The sequence below is a fragment of the Cebus imitator genome, unplaced genomic scaffold (assembly GCF_001604975.1).
Source record: "Cebus imitator isolate Cc_AM_T3 unplaced genomic scaffold, Cebus_imitator-1.0 Scaffold199, whole genome shotgun sequence".
NCBI classification, from domain to species: domain Eukaryota; kingdom Metazoa; phylum Chordata; class Mammalia; order Primates; family Cebidae; genus Cebus; species Cebus imitator.
Genome location: NW_016107514.1, coordinates 4292382 through 4307767, shown reverse-complemented (window position 1 = coordinate 4307767; position 15386 = coordinate 4292382). Strand labels below are relative to the sequence as shown.

Here is a 15386-nt window from a genome sequence, read left to right as displayed (position 1 = left end):
ACAAAACTAATTGCAGCAATGCAACAAAGAAAATAGAATGTTAGTTGAAGCTATCCACTTTAGTTCTCTAGTTCAGCACTTTCCAACTAGTGTGCTGAGGCACTGGTTATAGTACAGGTGTGTAGGATACAGAGACCCTCTGCTTTCAGGGCAGCTGGGTGGGGCCCAGGGCTAACTGAAGTAGTTGGATCTGGCACAAGCAGCCTAGTCCATTTAGCCTACTGCACTGTACAAATATCAAATATTCATTTCTTTTCTTTCTTCTTTTTGTATAGAGGCAGGGTTTCATTATGATGTCCAGGCTGGTCTCAAACTGCTGGGCTCAAGTGATCCTCCTGTCTCGGTCCCCCAAGTGGGATGAAAAGTGTGAGCCACTGCATCTGGCCACAAACATCATCTTCTGTGTGCTCTGAATGTGAAAAACTCTAGGAAGCACTTCATTAATCATCATCCATTATTTTCTGTTTTTGGATACTGAATGTTACAAGTTAAAGGTGATATGCATAATACTTGATTAATTAGAAAAGACTTTAAAACTAGCTAGTAAGCAATACATTACTTTTTAGCAATCAAGTAAATTTGAAAATGAACGGGAATAAGGAACTAAGTAAACTCTAGCACATTATTTTTTTGAAATATAAAAACAAAAACAAATCACCTACCACAACCATTGCTATGGTAAAATTAGGCCTGAGCTGATAGTCACACCAAGGACTTGAAGCTCCATAACTATCTTTGTATATGCCACGTTTGTGAACCAGATTTGGATGCTTTTCATTTAAATCTGAAGGATCTTCTGAAACATGAAACAGCTTTTCAAAGTTGTCTTGTATTTTTCTGTTCCACTCATCATATGAGACCTTTATAACTTTTCCTGAAAAATACCATAAGATATGGTAGTTTTAATCACTCAAAACAAGTCACATATCTAGTTACAGATAAATAGTAACATTTAGTTTAATTATTTTTATCTACTACAAGGCAATAAATTATCCACTTTTGGAAAATGTGGCCAGTCTGAATTGAGATGTGTTATAAATGTAAAATATAAACTGCATTATGAAGATGCAGCACCACCCAAAAAGAATGTAAAATAACTCATGAATAATTTTATATCGAATATATGTTGAAACAATATTTTACATACGTACACTGAGTTAAATAAAATGTATTTGTTTTTTAAAGACAGGGTCTGGCACTGTCACCCAAGCTGCAGAGCAGTAGTGTGAACTTGGCTCACTGCAACCTCTGCATCCTGGTCTCAAGCCATTCTCCCACCCCAGCCTCTCAAGTAGCTGGGACTATAGGCTCACACTACCACACGTGCTAATTTTTGTATTTCTTATAGACATGGAGTTTCATGTTGCCCAGAATGGTCTCAAACTGCTGAGCTCAAGTGATCTGCCTGCCTTGGCTTCCCAAAGCGTGGAGATTATAGGCATGAGCCACCACGCTTGGCCAATTTAATAAAATATCTTGTAATCAATTTCACCTGTTTCTTTATACTTCTTAAAATGTGGGTACTATAAAATTTAAAATTTTATATGTGGTTCACATTATACTGGACAGTACTGTTCTAGAAAAAGAGATATAAAGATTGCAAAATTGCTTACAGAAATGCAAGTTCCTCATAGTCACACTGAGGAAAAAGACAAGCACAATAAAGGCAATAGCTATGCTGCTTTTTTATCTCAGTTCAAAGTTGCTAAAAATATGGTTAGCAATTAGAATTGTTACAATTTTCTCACTAGTAAATTAATGAATTTTCTTTCTTCTTAAGGGTTTTCTAATATTAGCTGATTGAATCAAATGATGATTACATAGGTTGAGAATATACATAGTACATTTGAGAGTTCTTTGTAAATAAAATAATCAGCTTACCATGTCTTTTTACTGTAACTTCTTGATAAGGGAAAATATTTTTTTTGGATAATTCCAGCAACCAACGAACAGCAGATTTACTCAGGCCCACAATTTCCACAGCAGACCCATCTCTAAAATTAAAAAAACATATTTTAATTCTCTAAGTTGGAGTCCTTTAAGTACTAGTTAAAGGGCATTCAGTAAACAATTGTAATGAATCATATAGCATATTATGAAAACTAATAAAAATCCTTATTCTATAGGAATGTATACTGTATCACATAAAAAATTTTTCCTCTTACTGTTTTGCCATTGTCTATCTTCTTCACAAGTTTGTTTGGTTTTTTGTTTTTTTATTGTACTTTAGGTTCTGGGGTACATGTGCAGATCATGCAGGATTGTTGCATAGGTACACACATGGCAATGCGGTTTGCTGCCTCCATCCCCCCGTCACCTATATCTGACATTTCTCCCCATGTTATCCTACCCTGACCTCCCCACTACCCCGCAGTCCCTCCCTTGGACCCCCCAAAAACCCCCTGTGTGTGATGCTCCTCTCCCTGTGTCCATATGTTCTCATCGTTCAACACCCCCCTATGACCGAGAACATGTGGTGTTTGATTTTCTGTTCTTGGTCAGTTTGCTGAGAATTATGGTTTCCAGATTCATCCATGTCCCTACAAAGGCCACAAACTCATCATTTTTTATGACTGCATAGTATTCCATGGTGTATATGTGCCACATTTTCCTTGTCCAGTCTATCATCGATGGGCATTTGGGTTGGTTCCAGGTCTTTGCTATTGTAAACAGTGCTGCTATGAACATACATGTGCATGTGTCTGTTATAATAGAATGATTTATAATCCTTTGGGTATATACCCAGTAATGGGATTGCTGGGTCAAATGGAATTTCTATTTCTAGGTCCTTGAGGAATTGTCACACTGTCTTCCACAATGGTTGAACTAGTTTACACTCCCACCAACAGTGTAAAAGTGTTCCTACTTCTCCACATCCTCTCCAGTATCTGTTGTCTCCAGATTTTTTAATGATCACCATTCTAACTGGCATGAGGTGATATCTCAGTGTGGTTTTGATTTGCATTTCTGTAATAATCAATGATGATGAGCATTTTTTCATATTTCTTGGCCTCATATATGTCTTCTTTTGAAAAATGTCTGTTCATATCCTTTGCCCACTTTTGGATGGGTTTGTTTTTTTCTTGTAAATCTGTTTTAGTTCGCTGTAGATTCTGGATATTAGCCCTTTGTCAGAAGGGTAGAATGCAAAATTTTCTTCCCATTCTGTTGGTTGCCAGTTCACTCTAACGATTGTTTCTTTTGCTGTGCAGAAGCTGTGGAGTTTAATTAGATTCCATTTGTCTATTTTGGCTTTTGTTACCAATGCTTTTGGTGTTTTAGTCATGAAGTACTTGCCTATGCCTACGTCCTGAATGGTTTTGCCCAGTTTTTCTTGTAGGGTTTTTATGTTGTCAGGTCTTATGTTTAAGTCTTTAATCCATCTGGAGGTAATTTTAGTGTAAGGTGTCAGGAAGGGGTCCAGTTTCTGCTTTCTGCACATGGCTAGCCAGTTTTCCCAACACCATTTATTAAACAGGGAATCCTTTCCCCACTGCTTGTTTTTGTCAGGTTTGTCAAAGATCAGATGGTTGCAGATGTGTGTCATTGCCTCTGAGACCTCTGTTCAGTTCCATTGGTCCATATCTCTGTTTTGGTACTGGTACCATGCTGTTTTGATTACCGTAACCTTGTAGTATAGTTTGAAATTAGGTAGTGTGATGCCTCCGGCTTTGTTCTTTTTGCTTAGGATTGTCTTGGCTATGTGGGTTCTCTTTTCATTCGATATGAAGTTTAAGGTGGTTTTTTCCCAGTCTGTGAAGAAGGTCATTGGTAGCTTGATGGGCATAGCATTGAATCTATAGATTACTTTGGGCAGTATAGCCATTTTCACAATATTGATTCTTCCTAACCATGAGCATGGAATGTTTCTCCAACTGTTTGTGGCCTCTCTTATTTCCTTGAGCAGTGGCTTGTATTTCTCCTGGAAGAGGTCCTTTACTTCCTTTGTTAGTTGTATTCCTAGATATTTTATTCTCTTTGCAGCAACTGTGAATGGGAGTTCACTCATGATTTGGCTGTTAGTCTGTTATTGGCATATAGAAATGCTTGTGATTTCTGCACATTGATTTTGTATCCTGAGACTTTGTTGAACTTGCTTATTAGTTTAAGGAGATTTGGGCTGAGATGATGGGGTCTTCTAAATATACAATCATGTTGTTTGCAAATAGAGACAATTTGACTTTCTCTAATTGAATATCTTTTTTTTTTTCTTACCTAATTGAATATCCTTACGTAATTGAATATCCTTCTTTTTTTTTTTTTTCTTATCTAATTGCTCTGGCTAGAACTTCCAATACTATATTGAATAGGAGTGGTAGGAGAGGGCATCCTTGTCTCGTGCCGAATTTCAAAGGGAATGCTTCCAGTTTTTGCCCATTGAGTATGATATTGGCTGGTTTGTCGTAAATAGCTTTTATTGTTTTGAGATATGTTCCTTTGATACCTAGTTTAATGAGTTTTTAGCATAAAGGCTGTTGAATTTTGTCAAAGGCCTTCTCTGCATCTATTCAGATAATCATGTGGTTTTTGTCTAGGGTTCTGTTTATGTGTGGTAGATTACATTTATAGACTTGCATATGTTGAACCAGCCTTGCATCCCCCGAATGAAGCCTACTTGATCATGATGGATAAGCTGTTTGATGTACTGTTGCAATCACTTTGCCACTATTTTATTGAAGATTTTTGCATCTATGCTCATCATGGATATTGGCCTGAAGTTTTCTTTTTTTGTTGAGTCTGTGCCAGATTTTGGTATCAGGATGATGTTGGTCTCATAAAATGATTTGGGAAGGAATCCCTCTTTTTGTATTGTTTGGAATAGTTTCAGAAGGAGTGGTACCAGCTCCTCTTTGTACGTCTGGTAGAATTCAGCTATGCACCTATCTGGACTTGGACTTTTTTTGGTGGGTAGACTGTTAATTGCTGCCTCAACTTCAGCCCTTGTTATTGGTCTGTTCAAGGTTGCAACTTCTTCCTGCTTTAGGCCTGGGAGGGTGCAAGTATCCAGGAATTTATCCATTTCTTCCAGGTTTACTGGTTTATGTGCATAGAGTTGTTTGTAGTAATCTCTGATTGTAGTTTGTATTTCTGTGGAATCAGTGGTGATAACCTTTTTATCATTTTTTATTGCATCTATTTGATTCTTCCCCCTTTTTTATTAATCTGGCTAGTGGTCTATTTTGTTGATCTTTTCAAAAAATCAGCTCCTGGATTTACTGATTTTTTGAAGGGTTTTTTGTGTCGCTATTTCCTTCAGTTCTGCTCTGATCTTACTTATTTCTTATCTTCTGCTAGCTTTTGAGTTTTTTTGATGTTGCTCCTCTAGCTCATTCAATTTTGACGATATGGTGTCAATTTTAGATCTTTCTTCGCTTCTTATGTGGGCATTTATTGCTATAAATTTCCCTCTAGACACTGCTTTAAATGTGCCCCAGAGATTCTGGTACATGTGTCTTCATTCTCATTGGTTTCAAAGAACACCTTTATTTCTGCCTTCATTTCATTGTTTATCCAGTTGACATTCAGGAGCCAGTTGTTCAGTTTCCATGAAGTTGTGCGGTTCTGAGTTAGTTTCTTAATTCTGAGTTCTAATTTGGTTGCCCTGTGGTCTGAGAGACTATTATGATTTCCTCACACGTATTTTAAAAATTCTATGATGTAGAATGGGGATTATGGAATAAAAGAAGATGGCAGTTAGAAAAGGTAGGAGTAAAGAATCAGTGCATACTATGATAAGGTACTAGAGAAAAGATAGCAAACATGAAAAATAGGGGTGGAGAAAGGGAAGGCAGACACATTAATTTGAAAGCTCATTTTTAAGAAAAATAAAAGGGAAGTACAAGGTCTAATGTACCAAAATAAACAGATTTTTAAAAAATTGGCAAAGCATGTAAAGATAGTAACTTATTTGTTTATTTATTAATTATTTTTTATAGAGATGGGGCCTCAATATGTTGCCCAGGCTGGTTTTGAACTCCTGGGCTCAAGGTATCCTCTTAACTCTACCTCCTGAAGTATTGGGATTACAGGTGTCAGCTACCACACCCAGTCCACAGTTCTTATTGGACAACTGAAGATAAAATTTAGAATAAGAGGCCAAGTGTGAAGGTTCATGCCTGTAATCCCAGAGCTTTGGGAGGCTAAGGCAGATGGATCATTTGAGGTCAAAAGTCTGAGACTGGCCTAGCCAACATGATAAACCCCACCTCCACTAAAATACAAAAATTAGCCAGTATGGTAGTGCGTGCCTGTAGTCCCAGGTACTTGGGAGGCTAAGGCAGGAGAATTGCTTGAATTTGGGAGGCAGAGGCTGCAGTGAGTCAAGATCTTGCCATTGCATTACAGCCTGGGCAATAAAGTAAGGCTCTCTCTCTCAAAAAAAAAAAAAAAAAATCACAATAAGAAAATAACTTCTCAGCTTAATACAGTATCAGAAGCTATTTTTTTTTTTTTTTTTGAGACGGAGTTTCACTCTTGATACCCAGGCCGGAGTGCAATGGCGCCATCTCAGCTCACTGCAACCTCTGCCTCCTGGGTTCAAGCAATTCTCCTGCTTCAGCCTCCCGAGTAGCTGGGAGTACAGGTGTGCGCCACCATGCCCAGCTAATTTTTGTATTTTTAGTGGAGACAGGGTTTCACCATGTTGACCAGGATGGTCTCGATCTCTTGACCTCGTGATCCACCCGCCTCGGCCTCCCAAAGTGCTGCAATTATAGGCGTGTACTGTGCCTGGACAGAAGTTATTTTAATAGACATTACTTAATGGTTACAAAGTACATTATTTGGGTAATAGTAATATTAAAAGCTATTTTAATAGCTTCTGATGATGTATTAAGCATTTGAAATCATAACAACTTTTCAAATGACAAACACTAAAAAAAATATTTTAAAAATTCAGAGGAAAATGGTTCAGAAAGTGAAAGAATTTCATAAAAAGAATAATTGGTTGTTTTCTATTTGCAAAAGATGGAGATAATAAAATGTTTTTATCAATAAGCAGTTCAGGTTATGAAAATGTCTTAATCACCGGGAAAATGAATCATAAACCTTTTTTTTTGAAGTGCTTGTAGAGAATCAACCTATGAGAACTTATGGAAAAGAACAGATAGTGTTACCTGATAACTTATATCAAGAGGATTGTGTGCATGTATAATGGGGGAGATGAAGGGAGGGAGGCAGGGAAATTTTGATGAATTTAATATAAAGAGTTCATGGTTAATAGAATAAAAAATTCCACAAGTATGTGTGTTTTTTTTTTTTTAAATGGTATAATTACACAGCACTATAAAATCAACACTACCTTGGTGTAGCTGGGGTTCCTCTGTTTCTAGCTCTGTCACTTTCTCCCATTTTATCCATCCATGTGCCACAATTGAAACGATTTCCTCCATAAACAAATCCTGTTTCTTCATCAACTCCTGCAGTTATATTAAAACCTAAAAGCCCAAATATGCATAAAATAAAATTTGTATAAGTATTATATACAGTATATACAAATATTTTAAAACATATAAAATAAAATTTGTATAAGTATTATATACAGTATATACAAATATTTTAAAACATTTACAAAATTTTAAATATAATAATAGGACAACCACTCTGAAATTCGGTTTGGTGATACCTTAAAAGTTGGAGATGTGCATACTCTACCACATAGGAATTTCATTTCTATATCTGTTCTAGAGAAGCCCTTATTTATGAGCACATGGAGCTGTATATGAGGATATTCACTGCCACATTGCTTGCATTCACAAAAAATAACTGCTCAGGAGAGGAATGAATAAACACTGTAGTTTATTCATACAATGAGAAACCCTCTATACCATTTGAAATTAATGAGCTGGATTTACGTGTATCAAAATGGATTAAGTCTGAGCTAAATAATGTATGTACATGGGCATAGAGATTGAAATAATAGACACCAGAGACTCAGAAGGGTGAGAGGACAGTGACAGATGAGAAATTAATGAGTACAATGTACATTATTTTGGTGACAGTTACACTAAAAGCCCAGACTTCACCTTACCAATATATCCATGTAACAAAACTGCCCTTGTACACCTTAAATTTATATAAAAAGATAAATATCCAAAACAAAATGATTGAATAAAACAAATCACAAATGGACATATATAGTAAGATACCTTTTTTGTAAAAGCTTAATTATAGAGAATACTGATACATCTAATATCTGTGTATAATTTCAAAACATAAATTATTTATTATAGTATATATTATAGTACACTGAATATATGCTACGTAATATACAGCATAAGTAATTTACACATACTCAAACACACTTAAGTACACAAAGCACAAAAACTTCTTGTATAAAAAAATGGAGAAGACTCATTTTTCCCTGATCTTCCTCTCTTAAGTACAACTAAAATCCCTGAGCGTAATATATTGGACTATCATAAGAGGACTCTAAAAGTGTAAAGAGGAAGGCAGGCTGACTAGGAACCTGAAGACTTAAAGAATGTCATAGTGGTGAGTTCCATGTTTTTTTTTTTTTTTTTTTTTAATTCTCCGTATATACCAGTCTGGGTGGGATTTTGCCTTGGAAAAGCAACATTCAATCTCCAACAGGTACTGACAAAAAGTTCCAAGAAAAACCAATTTACTCTAGCCAAAGGAAAAGGAAAGAGGGACCCTAACCAGACAGAAACCTTTATGACAACATCTGCTCTATGCCAGCAAACACCATGGATGTCCTTTCCCCCTGGAATGTCAGTGGAGGCTGAGTGGAGGCCTGGACTCCTATCCCCCAAATGCGGGTAGCAGATGGCTCAAGGCAGCACTCCCCTTCTTCAGCAGTGTGGTACCCACAGACACCATGAGGGGAGTCTGGGGAGTGTGATCTTCTACTCCCAACCTGGCAGTAGTAGGTGGCCTTGGGGCAGTAGCAGGCAGCCCAGGGTGTTTCCCACCCCTGCTGCATGATGTCAGCACAAACTATGTGGGGAGTATGGACTTTCACCCCTACCCAGTGGGAGCAGGTGGTTAGCGACAGTGCTCCCCTCTCCTGACAGCATGCTGTCAGCAGAGACTGAGTGTAGAGTCTGGATTTCCATGCCTTGTCCAGCAGTGATGGGGTGCTCCTCACACTCCCAACTAGAGATTTCAGCGGAGACCTGAAGAGGAGGAAGCTGCAAAAAAGGATGCTTTAAGGCTGTATAGGGAGTCCTGGGCAGACTCTGACCAATCTAAATGTGAAACATGAGAATTAACACACCCACAGGTTTGAGAAGTAAACTACAGTGTGGAATTCCACTCAGGTTTTCTGAGTGGCCTCCTATAGCCCATGAATGAAGCAGACCAGAATAACGTTGCTAAATAGTAAATTGTCACTGAAACTACAGTCCACAAGAGTAGGCCAGAAGCTGCATACTAAACCTAAACAATGACTACTTGGTAAAATGAAAGGTTTCATAAGATCCAGTGTCCTATAACATAATATCCAAAGGTCTAGGAAAACATGAAAAATGTTTTGTCAGGCCAAGAACCAGGAAAATCGCAACCTGAATGAGAAAAGGCAATTGACAGGTGACAACACTGAGATGACTCAGATGTTAGAAACGTCTGACAGAAAAGCTTAAGGAAGGTATCACAAAAATGCTCCAAAAAGAATGATGCCTGTAGAAATAGAAAACTCCACCTTGAAATAAATATGGAATGTCCTGAATAGCCAAAACAATAGAAAAAGAACAAGATTAGAAGACTCATGCTTCCTCATTTCAAAACTTACTACAAAGCTACACTAAAACAGTGTGGTTCTGTTGTAAAGACAGACACAGAGACCAGTGGAATAGAGAACCCAGAAATAAAACCCGTATATATGGTCAAATTTTTTTTGACAAGGGTGCCAAGACCATTTAGTGGGGAAAGGACAGTTTTTTTCTGTAAATGGAGCTGAGTAAACTGGATATTCACATGCAAAAAAATAGACTTGGACTTTATATCATATACAAAAATTAACTCAATATGGACCAAAGACATAAGAGCTAAAACTAAAAAGTAGATAAACCGGACTTAATAAAAATCAGAAGCTTCTGTGTAGCAAAGGATACTTTAAAGACAGTGAACAGACAACCCACAATATGGGAGAAAATATTTGCAAACCAAATCTTTTAAGTGTTTCGTATCTAGAATATACAAAGCACCCTGCACCTCAACAACAAAAACCCAAAGAACTCATTTCCTCCCCTCAATTCAAAGGATGTGAATAGACATTTCTCCAAAGAAGGTATATGGATGCCTATAAGCACATTAAGAGATGCTCAACATCAAAATACAAAAACCAATATTTCAGCAATGAGGGAAGATGGATGGCAAATGAGCACATGAAAAGATATTCCACATCATTAGCCATTATCGAAATGCAAATTAAAACCACAATGTCCAGCCAGGCCAACATGGTGAAACCTCATCTCTATCAAAAAAAAAAAAAAAAGCAAAGAAGAAATACAAAAAATTGGGCCGGGTGCGGTGGCTCATGCCTGTAATCCCAGCACTTTGGGAGGCCGAGGCGGGTGGATCACGAGGTCAAGAGATCAAGACCATCCTGGTCAACACGGTGAAACCCCATCTCTACTAAAAATACGAAAAATTAGCTGGGCATGGTGGCGCGTGCCTGTAATCCCAGCTACTCAGGAGGCTGAGGCAGGAGAATTGCCTGAACCCAGGAGGCGGAGGTTGCGGTGAGCGGAGACCACGCCATTGCACTGGATAACAAGAGCGAAACTCCGTCTCAAAAAATAAATAAATAAATAAATAAAAACAACAAAAAAAAAAGAAATGCAAAAAATTAGCCAGGTGTGGTGGCGTGGCGTACATCTGTAGTCCCTGCTACTCGGGAGGCTGAGGTACAAGAATCATTTGAACCCAGGAGGTGGAGATTGCAGTGAGCTGAGATTGCACCACTGCACTCCAACTGGGGGACACAGCAAGGCTCTGTCTCAGACCCTCCCCCGCAAAACACACAGTTTGTAGTGCTCTATGAAGCTATCAGAACAGTTTAAAAAAAACTGGTACCACCAAACGCTAGTGAGATGCAGAAAAACTGGATCTTTCCAGTTTGCTGGCAGGAATTTATTAAAATGGTAAAACCACTCTGGAAAATAGTTTGGCAGTTTCTTCTAAAACAAAACATATACTTATTATATGAATCAATCCCATTCTTGGACACTTATCCCAGAAAAAATGAAAACCTATGTGTCACACAAAAACCTGTACATGAATATTCATAGTAGCTTTATTTGTATTAGCCAAAACATGAAAACAACTTAAATGTCCTTCAATGGATGAATGGTTTGGATGACTGATTAAATAAATACTGGTATATCCATAAAAGGGAATACTACTCAGCAATAAGAAGTAATTAACTATTGATAAATGCAACAATTTGGATGAATCTTAAGGGCATTATGCACAATGAAAAAATCTCAAAAGGTTATATAGTATATGGTTTCATTCACATAACATTCTCAAAATGACAAAACTATAGAGTTGCAGAACAGATTAGTAGTTGCCAGAGACCAGGGCTGGGGGTGGAGTGGTTAAGTGTGATCATAAGAGGGTACAAAACGATCTTTATGGTGATGGACCAGTTCTGTATCTTGATTATGGCAGTGGTTACACAAAGCTATACATGGGGTCAAATTGCACAGATCTACATATACACATACACACACGTGTGAATGTAAAAACTGGTAAAAGTTGAAAACATGAATGTCAATTTCCTGATTTTGATGCTGTGCTGGGTGAAGAGTTCATGGCACACTATATCATTTTTTCAGCTTCTTTATAAGTCTAATTCTTTCAAAATTACAAAATTAAAAAAATCCCACATGAACATAAAACAATGCATGTTTTACAGAATAAATATACAATAAAGACATTGGAATGACTCTCTAAGGGTAATGGAGAATAATATGAAATAAATTACTATTAGCTTTGCATTGGCTGGCAATGATAGTATGCCATGAGATGAGGAATATGATGAACTCAAGAGAAGTTAAAAAAGCACGTTTATTTTAATTTCATATACAAATAAACCTTTCTGCAAAAAGAATTTATAAGAGCCTAGACTCTCGAAACAGACTATGAGTGACATCTACCTCTATCACTTAGTAGCCTTGTGATTCTGGGCAAGATATTCTGCTTCAGTCTTCATTTAGGAAAAAATAGAAACAATATCACTCATTTCCAATGTTTTGGGGAGTGTTAAATGGTAATAACATAGGTAAAGTAGTTACCACAATGCCTAGCACATGGTAAGGATGCAGTTCATGGTGATTATTATTATGATTATAAATGAAACCACCAAAATTATCTTTCAAATTGGCTGACAAAAGATACAAAATTTTATCTTTCCTCTAGAAACTAAAAACTTGGTGAGATCAGGAACTATGTTAACCTTTTTCATCATTATATTGTGATGTTTTGCACACAAATATTTATTAAGTGAACAATTACAAGGTTTAGTTTTATCACCTCGATGAATCTTTACTATTATAGTTAAAGATCTGTACCTTCGTCCTTCATGTTTCGATCTATCTGGGGACCGGCATTCCTTTCTCGGAACTGTATGCCTTGCATGTGTCTTTGCATAGCTTCCTGTATTACTTCAAACAATGGTTGATCCTGTTTGAGACACAATGGGTGTTACCTCTGTTAGAAATTACATTTTTCTTATCTTCCCCTAAATTAGACAAAGTAATGTGAAAATATATACTTTCCTTTGGAGAGAGAAATACGAATTGGGGTGAGGCCAGGTTAGAAGCAGATCCTATATGCCAAATAATACAGGCAAGCATACAAATATTTAACAATAGTAGTTTTGACTATTCATGTCTGTGACATAAAATAACTTGCTGATACATGAAAATGAATCTAGTGAGCTTGTACAGTTTCTATTAGAGTGATCTGTTCAGCTAATAAATAAACCTAGCCTGTCATCCAGCATCTGAATTTTAAGTTGGCATTGCTATTCTTACTCATCTGCACACACAGGTAATAGGGATAAATTATGTGCTAAAGGGGAACTCTCAAATTTGAGGATCCATAATGACTTTGGAAAATATCCCCATGAATGTAAAGAATTCATGTCATTTTCTTTACTCATATAAATAATACATGTGATGCTCAGGATGACATTTGGGGAAATATACAATTATATTTTTTTAAATAAGGTAAAGAATGTTAAATAGGCAAAATGTTTAGAGTCCTTACATGTTTATTATGTTTCATTTTAAAGACTCTGCAAAAAACCAAAACTCTATAATATAAAAATTGTACTAGTAATTATAAAAATTATAAAGCGGTGAAAAAATATTTTTTGATGAACTATGAGAAAACAAATAGTTATGTGTAAAATAATTACTTGCCTGATAGCATGAACCTATATTCATTGTAACAGAAATGTCAGTCAATAATAGAGGACAAGTACAAAAAATTTTTGGACAAATGTTCTTTGAGTACTTCATGATATAAATAAATATCATTAGGACACAAATATATGCTAGCCCTGAAGTAGCTTACACAGCTATTATCCCCTCCCCACCCCTGAATCATATATACCAAACAAACTATTAATATAAAGGCAGAGGCAAAAGTATAGTATTATTGTCCACTCTTGACTGGGGAAAGAAACACTAAAAAATGTCTATCAATTCTTCACTGTTGTTCATAAGATAATCTTCAAACTCCCTGGATTGGTAGTCAAGGTTCTCCATAACCTGGGTCACCCTTTCCATGATCTCTTACTACCCTGCAGGTACTCTACCACTAAAAGCCAAACCAGATTGACTTTTTTACAAAAAGTATTTTATAAGAGCCTAGGCGCTCATAAAAGTATTATAAGTACTATGTCCCCTAAATTGTGCTTCAATCCACTATGCAACCTTATTATTCCTTTCCTTTTTTTTTTTTTTTTTTTTTTTTTTTTTTTTTTTTTTTTTTTTTTTTTTTTTTTTTTAAAGAGACTGGTTTTGCTATGTTGGCTAGGCTGGACTCATACTCCTGGCCTCAAGTGATCCTCCTGCCTCAGCCTCCTGAGAAGCTGAAATTACAGGTGTGTGCCATACACCTGGCTTCTTTTCATCTCTAATGTCTCCCAACAACTTTCCCCATATCTCCTAAAGTTCTACTCACATTCTATGGCTCATTTAGGTAAAATTTTAGGTATGTTCTAAAGTTCTCCCTGAGATCCACCTACTGTACTTCTCTCTCTCTCTCAAGAAACTACACAGCACTTCTTCTACACTTTATTGCAATGACCATAATTATATACACATTATCATCTCTTCTACCATGTTGCAAAGTTCTTTAGGTAAAGACCAGTCATTTATGGTACCAGCAGGTGCCAAATCAATACTGACATCTGAATAATTCTTAAGACTTGGATTCTTAATTACACTTATTTTTACATTAGAAACTAAAAGTAATTTTTTAGAAAAATTATTTTAAGAAATGATCTTTACCAGTGTGCCAGCAGGCAAAGGAGCAGAATCATCTGTAGGATACATTCTGGAAACTGGGAATTTGAGAATGTCTAGGCCATTTGGAACCATTTTACAGTAATCCTGGATACACTGCAGCCACCACCACACAGCATCCCGACAATTGTATCTGGCATAAGTTCCTTCACCCAGGAGATTAGGAATGAGACCATGCCTCAGGGTACCAGCAAATGCTAAAATAATATTCCTAAAACAACAGAATTAAGTGGATCAGAAATGAAAACAAACACTTAAAAAACTGAAGACAAAGACCAGTCACTTTTGGTGACTATATTTTGAATTCATTTTCTCTCATGCCCTATTTCTTTCTATTTTCATGTACAAAGTTGTCATAATATGATAGAATAAGCACTCTATTAAAGTCAGGAACCTTGAATCTAGCCTAGAATTTTATGCTTAACAATCTGTGTGACTTCCCTCTCTGGTATAGTTTTCTCATTGGACTGGGTGATTTTTAAAGTCTCTCATAGCTCCAGACTCTACTTTTGAAATCTATGGTATTTCAGAATCGAAGTAACTATTAAACATGAACTTTACTATTTTAAATAGCAGAAACCAAGAGTAAAACAAACATATAAGAAAACAAACTGGCCAGGCATGGTAGCTCACACCTGTAATCTCAGCACTTTGGGAGGCTGAGGCAGGTGGATCACCTGAGGTCAGGTGTTTGAGACAGCCTGGCCAATGTGGTAAAATCCCATCTCTACTAAAAACACAAAAATTAGCTGGGCATGGCGGTGCATGCCTGTAGTCCCAGCTGCTTAGAAGGCTGAGGCAGGAGAATTGCTTGAACCCGGGAGGCGGAGGTTGTGGTGAGCTGAGATTGTGCCAGTGTACTCCAATCTGGGCGACAGAGTGAGA

General features: G+C 36.9%; 1 protein-coding gene across 8 annotated transcripts in view; it reads right to left on the bottom strand.

Moving 5' to 3' along the window:
• The window catches only part of AGL (amylo-alpha-1, 6-glucosidase, 4-alpha-glucanotransferase), a 70143-nt gene that overhangs the window by 10023 nt on the left and 44734 nt on the right, over positions 1-15386 (bottom strand). For all 8 annotated transcript variants that reach the window (XM_017547596.1, XM_017547594.2, XM_017547595.1 and 5 more), the window contains 5 exons: positions 14487-14712; positions 12537-12648; positions 7301-7436; positions 1882-1994; positions 663-874 (listed from right to left, as the gene is read on the bottom strand). In XM_017547596.1, coding sequence (XP_017403085.1) covers positions 663-874; positions 1882-1994; positions 7301-7436; positions 12537-12648; positions 14487-14712 — 799 coding nt within the window. The remainder of the gene's footprint in view (positions 1-662; positions 875-1881; positions 1995-7300; positions 7437-12536; positions 12649-14486; positions 14713-15386) is intronic.